This window comes from Taurulus bubalis (genome assembly GCF_910589615.1).
Source record: "Taurulus bubalis genome assembly, chromosome: 6".
NCBI classification, from domain to species: domain Eukaryota; kingdom Metazoa; phylum Chordata; class Actinopteri; order Perciformes; family Cottidae; genus Taurulus; species Taurulus bubalis.
The window spans coordinates 4,661,950-4,679,500 of record NC_136594.1 but is presented as its reverse complement, the minus strand read 5'-3'; the positions used below and the strand labels follow the sequence as shown (position 1 = coordinate 4,679,500).

General features: G+C 44.4%; 3 protein-coding genes across 3 annotated transcripts in view; 1 reads left to right on the top strand and 2 right to left on the bottom strand.

Moving 5' to 3' along the window:
• Nucleotides 1-794: 794 nt before the first annotated feature.
• LOC306738283 (E3 ubiquitin-protein ligase TRIM39-like) lies at nt 795-3,019 on the bottom strand (the record flags this gene model as incomplete). Its single annotated transcript, XM_079220112.1, has 1 exon — nt 795-3,019. One exon carries the CDS (start codon nt 3,017-3,019, stop codon nt 1,373-1,375), a length of 1,647 nt encoding a protein of 548 aa, XP_079076238.1. The 3' UTR covers nt 795-1,372.
• Nucleotides 3,020-9,582: 6,563 nt separating this feature from the next.
• LOC306738107 (piggyBac transposable element-derived protein 4-like) lies at nt 9,583-12,086 on the bottom strand (the record flags this gene model as incomplete). Its single annotated transcript, XM_079219936.1, has 2 exons — nt 9,583-11,353; nt 11,908-12,086. 2 exons carry the CDS (start codon nt 12,084-12,086, stop codon nt 9,583-9,585), a joined length of 1,950 nt encoding a protein of 649 aa, XP_079076062.1.
• Nucleotides 12,087-15,203: 3,117 nt separating this feature from the next.
• Nucleotides 15,204-17,551, top strand: part of acaa1 (acetyl-CoA acyltransferase 1) — a gene marked incomplete at its 5' end in the record, with an annotated part of 6,916 nt that continues 4,568 nt past the window's right edge. The window contains 4 exons of the mRNA XM_079220125.1: nt 15,204-15,377; nt 16,302-16,395; nt 17,269-17,326; nt 17,424-17,503. Of these exons, the coding sequence (XP_079076251.1) occupies nt 15,204-15,377; nt 16,302-16,395; nt 17,269-17,326; nt 17,424-17,503 (406 nt within the window). The remainder of the gene's footprint in view (nt 15,378-16,301; nt 16,396-17,268; nt 17,327-17,423; nt 17,504-17,551) is intronic.

Sequence of the window (17,551 nt, the reverse complement as noted above, 5' to 3'; positions counted from 1 at the left end):
GTGGGTGAACACCTCACCTTTACCTCCATCAGTCACATGACCCTCATCTCATTTGTCCCAGTTGTCTCTCCCTACACACCAAAAACTGCCAAAGACATGAGTTAGGGACAAGTTGAATGAATGCATGTGATTCAAATGTAGGACGTCTTGCTGGTTTATCTTAACGCATCACAAAGGGAACAATTATCTTATGAGAGACAGTAAAACTTAGGCTTACGTAAGAAAAATGCTCGGCTCCTTCCTGTCCCAGTCTTTTTTTTAACTATAAAAATGAGTGTTGAATGTGTGGAATGAGTAATTCTTGCCTTGGTTACCTTTTGAGGCTTTAGTGTCAGTTCTTGAGTTAAAATGTTTGGCCAATAATTAGAGGATGAAAATGCATTTTTGTTGGGACGGCTCTACATTTTGTGGCTTCACCTAAAATGCTCACTGAATGAATGGCATCCTATCTTTTGAAGTCTCACCTTTTCAAGCATCCACACACCTGTGTTGCTGCTGTTGTCCACGGCGTAGTTTATTGAGAGATTTAAGGAAGAAGTAAAACTGTTAAAGTAGATCTGTTCCTTTAAATATGCCTAAGGTTAAACGGTTGCATGCTGTCACAACACTTGGACTTGCTAAAGTGCTCTATTTTTTTTTAGTAGTTTCAAATTGTTGAGTTATGTTTTTTAGTGTCAATCATTAAAATGTTTCCAGTAAAAGTCTTAAACAAGAAGCTTTTATTGTGAAGCAGGAATCACAGTACATTTGTAATAAAATAGAACGTCAGTGTTTGACCTTTTGATCTTGTGTTCAACAACAACTTTATTTTGCAGTTTTTAATCAACAATCATATATTTACAGATTTCTTTGACTCATAAGCATCTCACCAGTTTTCACAAAACAAAGAGTTACCAGTAATCAATCAAACCCCTTTTTAAACAAGAATAAAATGCTGTTGGCATCTATTCTACTTTGTTGATTAACTTTTTTTGTCCAGTATTACAATGAAACCAAATTTATTCTGGAGACACAATAAACATGTAATAATCCTGACTCTTAAATGAAGCTTCATGACACAATGAAATAATCAGCAATATGTTTTCTGCGGCAGCACATCAGATAGAACAAAAGAATGAATCAAGATATTTTGTTGTATTTCTATTTAGTTGCTGCTGGAAACCCTGACAGATAATTACAGACAGAAACACAGAGCTGACAACCTCACTGTGAGAGTAGTTGATGTGGAGGAGACCTACAGGGAACGAGGCTGCATGTGTACATGAGTATCTGTGTCTGTGTATCCCTACAGTTAGAAGATAAGATGTAGAAGATGAGAAGTAGACAGTGTTGAGGCTGAGCATGTTCCCTTGAAGGAAGTGGGATAAAGTGATTAGTTTACTCTGACAGGAGTGATGATCAGAGGTGCAGAGTTTTTATCATCATGATGAAGACCAGGACAGAAGAATGGGAAGAGTTTCTCCTTGAAGGAGCAGCCAGTAAAGGAGTAGATAAGAGCTGCAGCTTCTACGTCATAGAAGGAGACCAGACCCTCCTCATAGTCCACAAACACCCCCACCTTCTGAGGCCCAGACTTCAGGGAGAGAACAACTGAAGGGTCATCAAGAGCTTTGTACTCATTTCCATTTCTCAACCATATAGTCCAGTAACCATTCTGAGGACCCAGTGAGAGTTGTCCCTTCCTGTTGATCGACTCTCTGGCCACTCCTAAAAACCATTCAGACTTTCTTTTAACTTGAACCTCGAAGTAAAAGAGTTCTGAAGAGTAATTCTGTGTTCCTAAAACACAAGGAGCAAGAGAAAAGCTCTCTGGCTTGTCGGGGAGACATTGCTGTACCTTACCAGTACGTACTTGTTTGCCGTCATCAGACAGGATGAGGTGAGGATGAGCTGTATCAGGATCAAGAGTCACATCCACTGCAAACTTCTGCACCCTCTTCAGCTCAACTTCTAACAGCTTCTTCATCTTTCCACTCAGTGTCTCCTCCAGCTGAGACACAGCTCTTCTCACAGTCCCCTCATATGACGCTGGAGGAACACTGACCTTTGTCCAGTCCTTGGTGGGTGGTGGGAGGTGGATGTTGAGGGACTGGAAGCTCTGGAGAAGGTGGAGGTGGTCTTCAGAGAGGGAGAGCTTCTCCACCTCAGTGCTCCTCTTCATCAGCTCAGAGATTTCCTGTTCCAGCTCTTTGATGGAGTCTTCAGCCTGTTTCTTTGTTGTTCTCTGCTTCTCTTCTATCGTATTGATGAGCTCGTTCAGTTTTCTCTCAACAGACTCCTTCAGATCAGTGAAGACCTGAACACCTTCTGCTTTCTCTCTGTCTGCATCTTCCTCACTGAGCTCCACTATGTGTTTGACCTCCTGAATCTTCAGTCGTCTCTTCTGGATCATCTTCTGAATTTCAGCCTCTGTCTTCTTCAGCTCGACCTTCTTTCCTTCATATCCTTCTTGCAGAGGAACAACATTGTGCGTCTTGTGGTCTAACACAGTGCAGAGCATGCAGACACATGTCTGGTCGGTCTGACAGAACAGCTCCAGAGGTTTATCGTGCTTCGTACACATCCTGCCTTCCAGGTTCTCCACAGGGTCCATCAGCTGATGTCTCTTCAGGCCTGACATTGTCAGATGAGGCTCCAGGTGAGTCTCACAGTAGGAGACCAGACACACCAGGCAGGACTTTAGGGCCTTCAGTTTGGTTCCAGTGCAGACGTCACAGGGAACTTCTCCTGGTTTGGACTCTTGTTGCTCTGAGCTGCTGCTGCTGGCTTTCTGTTGAGCCGACTGTCTGAACTGAGAAACCATCTCAGTGATGAAGGTGTTGACGAGCAGCTCAGGTCTTGAGGTGAAAACCTTTTTACACATTGGACACATGTTCTGGTTGCTGGTATTCCAGTAATCATTGATGCACTTTTTGCAGAAGTTGTGTCCACATGGTGTGGTGACTGGATCAGTGAACACATCCAGACAGACGGAGCACAGAAACTGATCTTCAGATGGCAGATAGTTTGCAGCAGCCATGTCTACACTCATTGGGGAAGAAAAGAAGAACGTTTCATTCAAAAGAGTTTAATTATTGGTCGAAAAAGGGTGATTCTTTTTATATCTTTTAACTTTTACTTAAGCAACCAAGATCAAAGTCGTGCCGACAGACTCAACCTTGCTCCTCTTCAAAGCAGCACAGAATAAGTCCAATGTGAATTAAAGAACAGCACTGACATAAAGCTCTGCTCACGTGATGACAAACATCACATTTCCTCCAGCTGCTTCACAATAAAAGCCTCCCACTGGTAGAAAACTTTTATTGTGAAACAACCAGAGGAAATAGAGGAAGTGATCAATAAACAATAACTATAGCAGGAAAGTCGGAGTGAGACTAAACTTAAAACCACAGAGATTCAGTTTCAAGTTACTAAAGTCCTCCTGAGACACTTTAAAGCTGTTAAAGTGAGTTTCTGTGTAGTGGACTTTGAACAGACAGCCATAGTTATATTGTTAATAATTCATCAGGTATGAAGTGATAAGAGAGGAACTTCCTGCCTGAGTAAAGCTAAAGTTTAGAGTTAATCCTGGTGATTAAAGGTGTAAATATGATCAGATGTACTCACCAGTGTTTGGAAGAGACTCTGTTGTGTTGTTGAGGAAAACCTGATGAAGTCACTTTGAATTGTCTTTGAGAGAAAAGCAGAGACTTGTCTCGACTAGGGTTGGGTACGGAGAACCAACACGTCCGGTACCTACTGGACCGAAAAGCAACGCAGATTTCGGTGCTTCCTTCCGGTGCCTGAGCCGATTTAAATACTTTTTTTTTTACACTACTCTGTAAAGTTGCACGGTATATAGATACTAAAAAGGTAGCGCGGTACCCGTTCGTTAAAAACGCGGATCAGAGCTCACTCGCTGCTCTGCTCTCTGTCTGCCTGCATGCAGAGCGGGGCTGGAGGGGGCGGGGCTTCCAGCGCACACACACACACAGCGCGCGCACACAGAGATCGCTGCAGACACGAGCACGAGCTTTTGAACGTCCGTCCTCGGTTTGCTGGAACAAATCTCTCAAGTTGATATTAATGGTGACGTGTAGTCCAGTAAAGCAGCAGTTTTAGGATCCAACAGTGTCTGAGTTCTGTTGCACCAGTCCAAATCAGGCCATGATGCTTGTGTTTGTTCTTTTTTTAAATATATATTGTTTATAGTTTGAAGTTAAAAGGTTTGAAGCTGTAGTTTGAAGTCAAGTATATTTTGTATGTATGTATTTATATTTCTAGTATACTTTAAACAGTTAATATATTGTTCAATTTGAAGAAAAAAAATTGCCTTGGCAATAAAAAAGTATCGGTTCAGGCACCGGTATCGTTTTAAAAGTATCGGTTTAGCACCGGTATCGGAAAAAACCCAAACGATACCCATCCCTAAACTCGACTGCAGTGTTTCTGCCACTCTGACTCTTAACTCTGGTTTCTGCAGTGTGACGTAGGAGCTCTCCTCTCCAGTGTTGCTCCGCCTCTTACCTGCAGCTCTGTGGGTGAACGCCTCACCTTTACCTCCATCTGTCACATGACCCTCATCTCATTTGTCCTAGTTGTCTCTCCCTACACACCAAAGCCTGCCAAAGACATGAGTTGGGTACAAGTTTGCATGTGATTCAAATGTAGGACATCTTGCTGGTTTATCTGAACACATCACAAAGGGAACAATTATCTTGTGAAAGACAGTCAAATGTAGGCTTACGTATTACGTACGTACGCTCGGCTCCTTCCTGTCCTAGTCTTTTTAACTATAGAAATGAGCGTTTAGTGTCAGTTATCGAGTTAAAATGTTTGGTTTGTGCTCGCCAATAATTCAAGGATAAAAATGCACTTTTGTTGGGACGGCTCTACATTTTGTGGCTTCACCCTCAGCCTTCTGAGAAAGAATAAATGCTCACTGAATGAATGGCATGCTATCTACCCACAATGCCTTGCGATGTCCCACAGGAAACTTTGCACTGCATTCAGTTTGTCTTTGGTGCATTTCTGTCTTGATGAAGATTAAGTTGCGTTTGACCATAAATATTAACATAAACCATAAAAAGGAGAGAGAGCATGAAAAAAGAGTATGAAAATATATTTTTTTATATCCCTAGCTTGATGCCACAGGATTTGCGCACCTTTCTGAAAAACTTTCGACCTACGGAATCCGCGAATTGCGCCCAAACCACTGTCAGACAAAGCCTCAGCAAGATATCAACCGCATTGCTTTTTTTTCCTGCCCAAAAACTGAAATATTACTTACTTATGGATTAATCGATGCTTGCTTGTTATGTATTGGTGCATCTGCTTGAGCGCTCTGCCCTCTGTTGTGGAACCAGAGGCGTCCAAGGTCCAGTAAGAAAGTTAGGGCATTTTTGCTTTGAGCCGACCTAAACCTACGGTTCACGAAATCTCACTAAATTAATTCCTACAAATATTTAACTTCACTTAATCAAACTCAAATTTTGCAGAGATACTGTTAACATAGTGCTATTTTATAGTAGATGATATGCAGAATTATAAAGAGGAAATACATCCTGGATTTCTTTTCTCCTGATGTTTATTTACTTTTTATTTTTCCTGTGTTCGATCATCAACCAATAGATGAACCTCTCAACTGTTTTCTGTATATTATACCTTTTGAAATTATTCAAATAGCCCTTGTGGTTGAGGAGATATTCTATAGTATGGGTATGCAAACCATTCGAAATTTGAGAAAAATGGCTGGAGCTTTACTGGAGTTAAAGAAGTTAAAGCTGTTAAAGTGAGTTACTGTAATATATTTCACTTTGTACATCACTAATGGTGTTCAATGCATCCAAATACAGCAGTTTTGGACTTTTTGAAAATTCAACAAGACCTCAATATATTTTCCCGTTCAAAAAAATAACCACTCCTCCAATGAATCGCCACCTTAACGTGGTGGAGGAGTTTGAGTGGCTCAGTGATCCTGGGAGCTATGTTGTCCGGGGCGTCAGCCCCTGGTAGGGTCTCCCAAGGCAAACAGGTCTCGGGGGAGAGCCCAGACTAAGAGCGATTCAAAAAACCCTGATGAATTGCAGCCCACGGACAAAAGTTACCTCGCCCGGACAAGGGAAACCGGGGCACCCTCCCGGAGCCAGACCCAGGAGAGGAGCTCGTCGGCGAGCGTCTGGTGGCCGGGCTTTCGCCCATGGGGCCCGGTCGGGCTCAGCCCGAAGAAACAACATGGAGCAGCAGTCACCCCGTGGACCCACCACCCGCGGGGAGAATTATCGGGGTCGGGTGCTATGCAGACCGGGCGGCGGGCCAGGCAGGAGACCTGGGCGAGCCGATCGCCGGCAGCATAGACTAGCTCTAGGGAGGTGGAACGTCACCTCGCTAGCGGGGAAAGAGCCGGAGCTGGTGCAGGAGGTGGAGCGGTACCAGCTAGATTTAGTTGGGCTCACCTCCACGCACAGCATGGGCTCTGGAACCAAGCTCCTGGAGAAGGGTTGGACTTTGTCCTTTTCTGGAGTTGCCCAGGGTGAGAGGCGCCGGGCGGGAGTGGGGATACTCACGAGCCCCCGGCTGAGCGCCGCTATGTTGGAGTTTTCCCCGGAGAACGAGAGGGTCGCCTCCCTGCGCCTACGGGTTGCAGGGAGTAAAGCTCTGACTGTTGTCTGTGCTTATGCACCGAACAGCAGTTCGGAGTATCCGGCCTTCTTGGAGTCAGTGGGAGGGGTCCTGGAAAGGGCGCCGCCTGCCGACTCCATAGTTCTCCTGGGAGACTTCAACGCTCACGTGGGCAATGACAGAGAAACCTGGCGGGGCGTGATTGGGAGGAACGGCTTGCCCGATCTGAACCCGAATGGTGTTTTGTTGTTGGACTTCTGTGCTAGCCACAGTTTGTCCATAACGAACACCATGTTCGAGCATAAGGTGGCTCATAAGTGTACCTGGTACCAGAACACCTTAGGCCGGAGATCAATGATCGACTTTGTAGTCGTATCATCTGATCTGTCTTGGACACTCGGGTGAAGAGAGGAGCAGAGCTGTCAACTGATCACCACCTGGTGGTGAGTTGGATCAGATGGCGGGGGAGTCGGCTAGAAAGACCTGGCAAGCCCAAACGTGTAGTGAGGGTGAACTGGGAACGTCTGGCGGAGGACCCTGTCCGGGAGGTCTTCAACTCCCACCTCCGGAAGAACTTCTCACAAATCCCGAGGGAGGCTGGGGACATGGAACCCGAGTGGACCATGTTCAAAGCCTCTATTGTGGACGCGGCTGCTCGGAGCTGTGGCCAGAAGGTCATCGGTGCCTGTCGTGGCGGCAACCCGAGAACCCGGTGGTGGACACCGGGGGTGAGGGAAGCCGTCAAACTGAAGAAGGAGGCCTTTCGGGCCTGGCTGGCCCAAGGGTCTCCTGAAGCAGCTGACGGGTACCGGCAGGCCAGAAGGGCTGCAGCTGCGATGGTCGCGGATGCTAAAACTCGGGCATGGGAGGAGTTCGGGGAGGCCATGGAGAAGGACTTTCGGTTGGCCTCAAGGAAGTTCTGGCAAACCATCCGACGGCTCAGGAAGGGAAAGCAGGGCCTACCCCAGGCTGTTCTCAGCAGGGGGGGGAACTGCTAACCCGGACTGGGGACATCGTCGGGCGGTGGAAAGAGCACTTTGAGGAACTCCTAAACCCGGCTAACATGTCCCCCGGAGAGGGGGCAGCGCCGGAAGACTTTGGGGTGGTTTCTCCCATATCCCTGGCAGAGGTCGCTAAGGTAGTCAAAAAGCTCCTTGGTGGCAAGGCGCCAGGGGTGGATGAGATCCGCCCTGAGATGCTGAAAGCGCTGGACATTGTTGGGCTGTCTTGGTTGACACGCCTTTTCAGTGTCGCATGGGGGTCGGGAACAGTGCCCATGGACTGGCAGACCGGGGTGGTGGTTCCCATCTACAAGAAGGGGGACCGGAGAGTGTGCTCAAACTATCGTGGCATCACACTGCTCAGTCTCCCGGGAAAAGCTTATGCCAGGGTGCTGGAAGGGAGGCTCCGACCGCTTGTCGAACCTCAGATTCAAGACGAGCAGTGCGGATTCCGTCCCGGTCGTGGAACAGTGGACCAGCTCTTTACCCTTGCAAGACTACTGGAGGGGTCCTGGGAGTTTGCCCAACCAGTCTACATGTGCTTTGTGGACTTGGAGAAGGCTTTCGACCGGGTCCCTCGGGGGTTTTTGTGGGGGGTGCTGCGGGAGTATGGGGTGCCGGACCCGTTGGCACGGGCTATCCGGTCTTTGTACGCCTGCAGTAGGAGCTGTGTTCGTATCCTCGGTAGTAAGTCAGACACGTTCCCGGTGGGTGTTGGCCTCCGCCAGGGCTGCCCTTTATCACCGGTCCTGTTCGTGACTTTCATGGACAGGATATCTAGGCGCAGCCAGGGGGCGGAGAGGATCCGGTTCGGGAGTCTCGGGATCGCCTCTCTGCTGTTCGCGGATGATGTGGTCCTGTTTGCCTCCTCGGATTGTGACCTCCAGCATTCACTGGGGCGTTTTGCAGCCGAGTGTGAAGCGGCAGGGATGAGAGTTAGCGCCTCCAAATCTGAGGCCATGGTGCTCTGCCGGAAACCGGTGGATTGCTCCCTCCAGGTGGGGACAAACTGCCTACCCCAAGCGAAGGAGTTCAAGTATCTCGGGGTCTTGTTCACGAGTGAGGGTAAGGTGGAGCGGGAGATCGACAGACGGATCGGTGCGGCTGCAGCAATAAAACAGGCGCTGTACCGGTCCGTCCTGGTGAAGAGGGAGCTGAGCCGGAAGGCGAAGCTCTCCATTTACTGGTCGGTCTATGTTCCAACCCTCACCTATGGTCACGAACTCTGGGTCGTGACCGAAAGAACGAGATCTCGAATACAAGCGGCTGAAATGAGCTTCCTACGCAGGGTGGCCGGGCTCACCCTTAGAGATAGGGTAAGGAGCTCGGACATCAGGAGGGAGCTTGGAGTCGAGTCGCTGCTCCTTCGTGTCGAAAGGAGTCACCTGAGGTGGTTCGGGCATCTAGTCAGGATGCCTCCTGGACGCCTCCCATTAGAGGTTTTCCAGGCACGTCCAACTGGTAGGAGACCCCGGGGAAGACCGAGGACACGCTGGAGGGATTATATCTCCCGGCTGGCCTTGGAACGCCTCGGGATCCCCCAGAATGAGCTGGAAAGTGTTGCGGGTGAGAGGGAAGCCTGGGTCGGCCTGCTGAACCTGCTGCCACCGCGACCCGACCCCGGATAAGCGGCTGATAATGGATGGATGGATGGAAAAATAACCACATAAATCAACTGAATGTTGAATCCAAACGGAGCAGATTTACTTTTAACAAACTGTAAAACATTTCCTTCACAATGCAAACTGTAAAAACATAAAAACCAATGAACTATTTACATTGTAAAACCAAATTTCCATTGTGCCTTTTCTGGGAAAAACATTCCTGTAAAAATGTACAAAAAAAATCCCATATAAAACCAATCAACTATTTACAATTCTCCATTGTGCCTCTTCCAGAAACAAGTTTCTGTAATTTTTTTACAAAAAAAACACAACTATTTACACTATTGCCCATTTATTTGCACACGTCCATCAGGAAGTCACTGTGCATCGTGCCACTGCTGGAAGCAGTTTTTTCTGAGTTGCATGCAGAGAGGAACTTTACACTTCCTGCAAGTCACGGATGTCTTCACCCTGGGAATTCCAGCTTCTTGGCACCTCCTGCAATACTTTCTGACCCTTGAATCCTCGTTGCCGATGAACACGGGCATGCAGGTGGTGGAGGGGTGCAGTGGTGCTGGGGTTTCTGCTGAGCTGCCAGCAAACTCCAGCATCTCCTTGGCCAACTGCTCCCTGAAGGCTTTTTGGGTGAAGGGCTTGGTCTGGGTGGGGTCCTGCCTCACCTTGAAAAGCTCCTTGTGCAAGAGATAACTGTTCACGGCGGCGATGTCCACAAAGTGGTAAAAAAAAGTCTTGTACCACTTCATCGTCTTTTGGCGGACGCTGTAAAATTTGATCAGTTCGTCGGACAAATCCACGCCACCCATGCAGCGATTGTAGTCCACAATGCTGTCCGGAACCGGGATGGACTTGTTTTTCCAGACCCCAGCCTCCTTCACCTTTCTGGCCACCGTCTGCCCGCTGTAGGCCTGATGCACTGTGGAGCACATATTTACCTCTCTCGAGTCCATCCACTTCACGAAGAGGAGTTTGCCGCTCTGGAGCCAGCGCATGTCCCCCCGCTCAGCCTTCTTGGGCAGGTCGTTGGGATGGCCCATACGATTTTTCTTGATGGTTCCACAACAGCCAATGTTTTTTTTGAGCAGATCGGTGAAGAGAGCAGGGCTTGTGTAATAATCGTCAGTGTACAATGTGTAGCCCCTACCGAGGACAGGAAGAGGCAAAAGGTCCATCACTGAGGAGTAACTCAGACCGTGGCCTGTGGCGGACTCACTTTTGCCAGAGTAGACAAAGAAATTCCAGGTGTAGCCTATCGACGCATCAGCCAGCACAAACAGTTTGTAACCCAACGTTGTGGGCTTGTCCTTGCTGTACTGTTTGAAGCTGATGCGGGCTTTGCTTGCGACCATCCGCTCATCAATGGACAGATTCCGATACGGCTGGAAATTGGCTTTGCAGGCGTTCACCATCTCCGTGTAGAGGGGCTTTATCTTGAAAAGCCTATCAAACCCAGCAGTGTTATTTTTCTTGTTATTTTCCTCGTCCTCTTTCGGGTTGCTGAGGTGAAGTGACCACAAAATGGCCTCAAAGCGTTGCCGTGACATGCTGGCACTGGGGAAGTGGAAGTTGTACGGCCACTTCTTCCTCCAGTAATCAGCCCTGGTGTGTACCGACACAAGGCCAGTGAAAATGATAATGGATAGGAATGTGTAAAAGTCCTTCACGGTGAGCACTTTCCACTTGAATTTCTTCCCAGCTTTCCTCCTTTTGGCAGCGTTGGCATTCGTGTTGTCGATGATGTTTCGGACAACAGATGCTGAGAAGAAAAGCTGGAAGAGGCTGATGGGAGACCATGCTGTGGTGGAGTCAAATGTGGGGCCTGGGGTCCTGGCCGGCTTGAACCTGAAGGGGACAGGTTTGATGCTCTCCTCCTCTTTGTCATGCCACCTGTCCTCCTCCTCACTCTTTGTGGATGCCAACCTACGTTTTCCACGCTTGGCAACTGGAGAAGAAGTTCCCAGAGAGAAGCGTCCTCTCTTCCGCTGAGTGGTGGGGGGAGGAGGTGCTGCTGGGTCTGAATGAGGTGTTAAGGGCTCGGGCTGTACACGTCCTGGAGACGATCGTTCAACTGCTTTTGGCTGTGGAGCCCCTGAAGGTCCGGAGACACGGGGAGGCTCGTAATCCTCATCACTGTAAAAACAAATAGATGCGTTCAGTGGTCTGGTTCTGAAATTGTAATACATGCAAACATAAAAGCAATAAACATTGCAGTAACTGGCACTACCGGACTGACACTGATTAAACAGTGGCAGCCCCTTCTACACGGCAGAAGATGTCCATGTGACGAAAAATGCGTTAGACGGAAGTGTACGTTCATTAAAAACCTCCAAATTAGTCAAATTAACCAATTTCCTGCATCTTTGACTTTCCTGATATAAAATATAATTACAGTCCACTCAGTGATTCACAGCTGATTTTATTCAAACAAAGTTAAGTAAAATGCTTGCCAATAGAAGTTGGTCGGTAAGTTATGTTAGAATGTGTTATATTAGAATGTGGAATGCAAAAAGACAAAATGGTCGCCATGGAGTTTTCAAATTTTTTCACCAAAAAAAAATACAATTTAAAAATAAGTAATGTTTTGCTTTATTGTCTAAGACGATGTCTAAGAAAGAAAAAAAAATCTCCATTGTGCCTCTTCTGGGAAAAACATTCCTGTAAAAATGTACAAAAAAACCCCGTACCTTTCCGATGATGAACGACAGGAATCCGAGTCTCTGCCGTCTTGTGTGTTGTCGGAATACACAAGATCCTCTTCATCTGATGATGAATCAGGAGGACAAACGAGGCTCCCAGCGTCCTCCTCCAGCAGCTTCAGTAATTCCTCAGGAGATAAATCTCTCTCTGGTCGCTGTTTTAACATATTTCTCTCGAAAAGTGGTGAAAAAACAACCTCAGAAGTAACAAACACGAAGCCAACCCAAGCTTGTGCTGTGCGCGCGCCTGCCCTTTCTTCTTCCTCTTTGAGGTTTATTTGCGGTCGGCAAACAACTAACTGGTGCATTACCACCACCAACTGGTACGGAGTGGGGATTCCCTTTTCAAGACCAAACTTTCCTGAATAGCTCTTTCCAACTCTGACCTCTATGAATCTTTTTAATACAAAATGTTTTATCCATCTATAAATTTGACCCTGAAAGCATGAAGAGTATATCAAACTTCCCCTGTGACTGTTTTATTATTATATATTTTACCATTACATTATTAACATTCATGTAAAAGATGGATTTTTACTGCTTTTACTGTTCAGGTGGAGCTAATTTTGAACTAATGATTTTTTTTAATGATGGATTAATATGCAGATTTTTTTTTCTCCATTAAACAAGTGATTGTTTTGTTTTTCCAACAGTTAAAATAGTGAGAAATGCCGTCACAATGTTTGTTTTGTCGAAACCTCAACATTATGACTAAAGCCTTGAATTTCTGTTCACATATGACCACATATGCCCTATTTAGTTTCTGAAGTTCTTTAAATATGATTAGTTCATTCAAGGGTTCAATAGCACTGCCAATACTGTTAAACCATAACAATGACCAGTCCCGTGAACCACAGTAAAGCAGTACTTTTTGTATTTTTTTAATTGTCTTTATGTACAAATTGGATGCAATAAAGGAATGAGTGAAAACAATGCAAACTTCAAATGAAATGCTCTTAGTCATTACTTCACACATGTTCACAAACATTTTTGGGAAGTTCAGGAGTAATGTGAGCACATCATACTATATCTTCACCATTAAAAATAAATAAAAAATAGGAAATATAAACTTGAACATAGTAAGCATTAAGTAAACAAATAATTTCAAGTTTAAATACTGAAAATTCTTCTGGAGTTGTATGACACGTCAAACATGTAATAATTAGACAATATATTCTCTCCGACACCCACAATGTCATGTAGAGCCCTTAATAAAACTAAACCCTGACGGCATGCAAACTGTAGCCCTTCAATGTCAAGAGGTTGCCTCTCCAAGATGTGTACCAGTCTATCATGCAATCTCTGAAGGATGTCACGCCTCAGTGATTCCTAGGGGATAGATAAATAAATAAAACATGACAAAAATGTGTGTTAACTGCTATCAAAATGACAAAGATTCATTTATTCCCTCCAACGTTAATGATAACTTGATTTTAGCCATTTCTACTGGCTAAAATCAGCTAACGTTAGAATCAAAGTGTTGTTCATCAGCGGGGGGAAAGAGCCACTTGCCAGTACACACTGTGTTGTGTCTGACAGCACAAGCTTTAGGATGTGTGAATAGCACCACACATGGATTTGAGTCGGGCACTTTTCGGAGAACAGTGCAGAGAAGCCTTTATATTCGAGGCCCCATCAGTGAAATTTCCAATACACTGCTTCACATCCAGATCCATGGTCTCCAGGACGTCGTTCACAAGTCGGGCAAAGTACTGCCCAGTGGATGCCTCACATCTGATCTCAGCAACTAGTCGCTCAGTGTCTGTCACATACCGTACGACAACAGAGCAACTTTGCTTATTTGACCAGATCATAGCGGCCATTTTGGACATTTCTCTAGCTAGCGTTAGCTAGGCTAGCTCATAGGGAACGTTACCTCATCTGTGAAAAGCAAGCTAACATTGGCCAAGTCAACGCCACAACTTACCATCATATCACTGTCACTAGTCGGTGGTTTCCCAAATAACTCAGAGACATTTTTTTAAATAAATAAATCATTGCTGCACATCTCCTGCTGCGGCCTCAGTACTGTGAATAGAGACGTGCAGCTGCGTGACTACTAACAATGGTGAACTTGGGATAGTGTCAGCACGACATCTGCCAGAGCGTGCATAAAACAGAATAATAGACTGGAGCTAAATAAAACATCAGTTTAAAAAAAAGAAAGAGGAAATATCAATCTTTGTTTATTTGCTTCACTGACTATTCTCCAAAAATGTACCTTACTATTAAAGCTGTATAGTCCAACCCGACTGCTTTTAACAGCATGTTAGGTTAACGGTACTTGACAAAAGGAAATGCAGTGAAATTAATATGCCTCATTTCTAACCTTTGGGAGAAATAATCGTTGTTCCTACATTTTAACCTTAATGCGCTCTAACTCGCTAAGTTCTGCTGCTTCTCTGCTAGCAAGCACGGTTAGCTTGTTACGTTAGCTTGTTACGGTGGGGGAGCGGTGGAAACCACGGCACTCGGTCTGATGCCAGGAAAGTTTGTGACAGTAGATGAGCTGGTATCTCAAAATGGCATAATATACGGCATAACTTTATAAATGAGAAAAGTCATGAAATTGTAGCATGGAATTCACCACTTTTTCAGTCCATGCCATGTTTTTAGCGGGTCATAGACAACGCAGACCGACTTAAATCAACAATAATCAATTAATTAATTAATTAATCAACAATATATAATTATGTTTCATTATGGATAAAGATACAACTTTATTGATCCTTTGGGGGAAATCACAAGCTACCTGTTGTATAAAGTGCTTAAAATTAGCTCTGTCCTTTCCAGCTGCAATATCAAAACATTAATGCATAAATAATTATTATACAATGATAGTTTATTATGCTGAAATTGGGCTTCTGCACAGTGAGTACTTTTACTTTTTGTACTTTAAGCATATTTTGATGTTCAAACCTTTTGTACATTCAGCCTATTTCAGTAAAAATGTTGAATGCAGGACTTTTTCACATGTATTTCTACACTGCAGTACTAAAGCGTATTTCTTCGACAACTGTCCAGTGTTTTGTGTTATTGTAGTAATACTAATATTGCATCAAATAAATCTCAGGAAGTAATAAAGTACAGTACACCCCTTATTCTGACATAAAACCCAAATCAGGAAATGTTTCAGTCGGACACAATACAGATGAAAAACCGCGCGGACTCGAGTGTTGTAGTTTGTCCCTCCGCGCTTTCCGTCCAACAGTTGACAGCTGAGAGCAGAGTACAAACTACATGTTTTAATCTCGCAGATTAAACTCTGGTGTTTTGTCGTCGTAATGCACAGATTAAAAATAATTTCGGGCCACTTGTCATCCTCCGGGTCCCCGAGTTACACGCGGGATTTACGGAGGACGGAGTGCGGATCAGCGGGGAGCAGCAGCCCGGAGGACGTGGTGGTGGTGCACGGGCGCAGGACGGCCATCGGGAAGGCGAAGAGAGGCGCGTTCAAGGTACCTGGGGCTGACAGTACTAACGAGTACTAACGAGTATCAACGAGTACTAACGAGTACCAATGAGTACTAATGAGCTGAGAATACTTCTTGTACTTGTACTACACACAAGCTTGGAATACTTCTTATACTTTCAGTACCTGAAGCTTGGAATACTTCTTATACTTTAACTACTTGAAGCTGAGAATACTTATTGTACTTTAACTACATAAAGCTGTGAATACTTCTTGTACTTTAACTACATAAAGCTGTGAATACTTCTTGTACTTTAACTACATAAAGCTGTGAATACTTCTTGTACTTTAACTACATAAAGCTGTGAATACTTATTGTACTTTAACTACATGAAGCTGTGAATACTTCTTGTTCTTTAATTACATAAATCTGAGAATACTTCTAGTACTTTAACTACATAAAGCTGTGAATACTTCTTGTTCTTTAACTACATGAAGCTGTGAATACTTCTAGTACTTTAATTACATAAAGCTGTGAATACTTCTTGTACTTTAATTACATAAATCTGTGAATACTTCTTGTACTTTAATTACATGAAGCTGTGAATACTTCTAGTACTTTAACTACATAAAGCTGTGAATACTTATTGTACTTTAATTACATGAAGCTGTGAATACTTCTTGTTCTTTAACTACATAAAGCTGTGAATACTTCTTGTTCTTTAACTACATAAAGCTGTGAATACTTCTTGTTCTTTAACTACATAAAGCTGTGAATACTTATTGTACTTTAATTACATGAAGCTGTGAATACTTCTTGTTCTTTAATTACATAAATCTGAGAATACTTCTAGTACTTTAACTACATAAATCTGAGAATACTTCTTGTTCTTTAACTACATAAAGCTGTGAATACTTCTAGTACTTTAACTCATACTCTGGTACATTGTGCCCTTCTGCTCGTCTGCAGGACACCACGCCTGACGAGCTGCTGAGTGCAGTGATGACCGCTGTGCTCACAGATGTTGGACTTTCACCCGACAAGCTGGGAGACGTTTGTGTCGGTGAGGCGAGACTTTCCTCGACATCGATCCTTGTTGTGCACGTCAACTGAAGTACTCGTTTAATATTTGATGTACTGTTAATTCTTCAGATCTCTTCGCAGAGCTGAACGTAGAATAAAACTGCTCTGCATTGTGAAATGGAAAGTAACTAAGTACATTTACTCAAGTACTGTTCTAGTACAATGTTGTACTTAAGTGTTTCCATGTTACTTTATACTTCTACTTCACTACATCTCAGAGATAAATACTGTACTTTTTACTGTACTACATTTATTTTATAACTTTAGTTACTTTCATGATCTCTCGTTGAAATTCTCAAACTTCTCAGCTTCATATAAAGTATTTAAAACGAGCTCCATCTTTACCAGCTGCAACATTAATGTGATGAACACATATATATGCATCAATAATTATAATAATATAATATATATTATTCTGACATGGACCAATCTGCTTAGTGAGTACTTTACGTTTTCTTGTGGTACTTAAATTATATTTTGATGCGAATACTTTTGCACATTTGCTTGAGTAAGGTTTTGAATTAAGTACTTTTGAAAGTATTTCTACACTTTTAAATTCTACTTAAGTAAAATATCTCCTTCCACCACTTGTTGTGAAACAAGTTCTCAATGCAGATATTAATGAATTAAAAGGTTTTAATATATAAAACATATTAGAATTTCCTAGCAATATTTAGCTTTATTCTTAAAGGCAGGAACAATGTAAATACACTTAGTTAATTCCATTGCTTCTGCACAATGAGAGGATCATGCACTTGCATGACTCTCACATGTTTTCTGCACTGACTGTTATTACTGGTGTATTTTACATTTTAAATGCACTTTTTGTTGATCTGTGTGTCGCCGTCTGCAGGTAACGTGCTGCAGCCCGGAGCCGGTGCTCTGATGGCCAGAGTGGCTCACTTCCTCAGGTCAGACTCATCATCATCATCATCATCATCACTAGTTCACACGCTCTTCCTCCTCCATTCAATCGCAGCGTGTCTCACGACTCTGTCTTCGTTTCAGCGGGTTTCCGGACACGGTGCCGTGTTACACCGTCAACCGACAGTGCTCCTCCGGCCTGCAGGCTCTGCTCAACGTGGCAGGTACAAGCCCTCCAATCACACACACATATATATATATATATTGATATA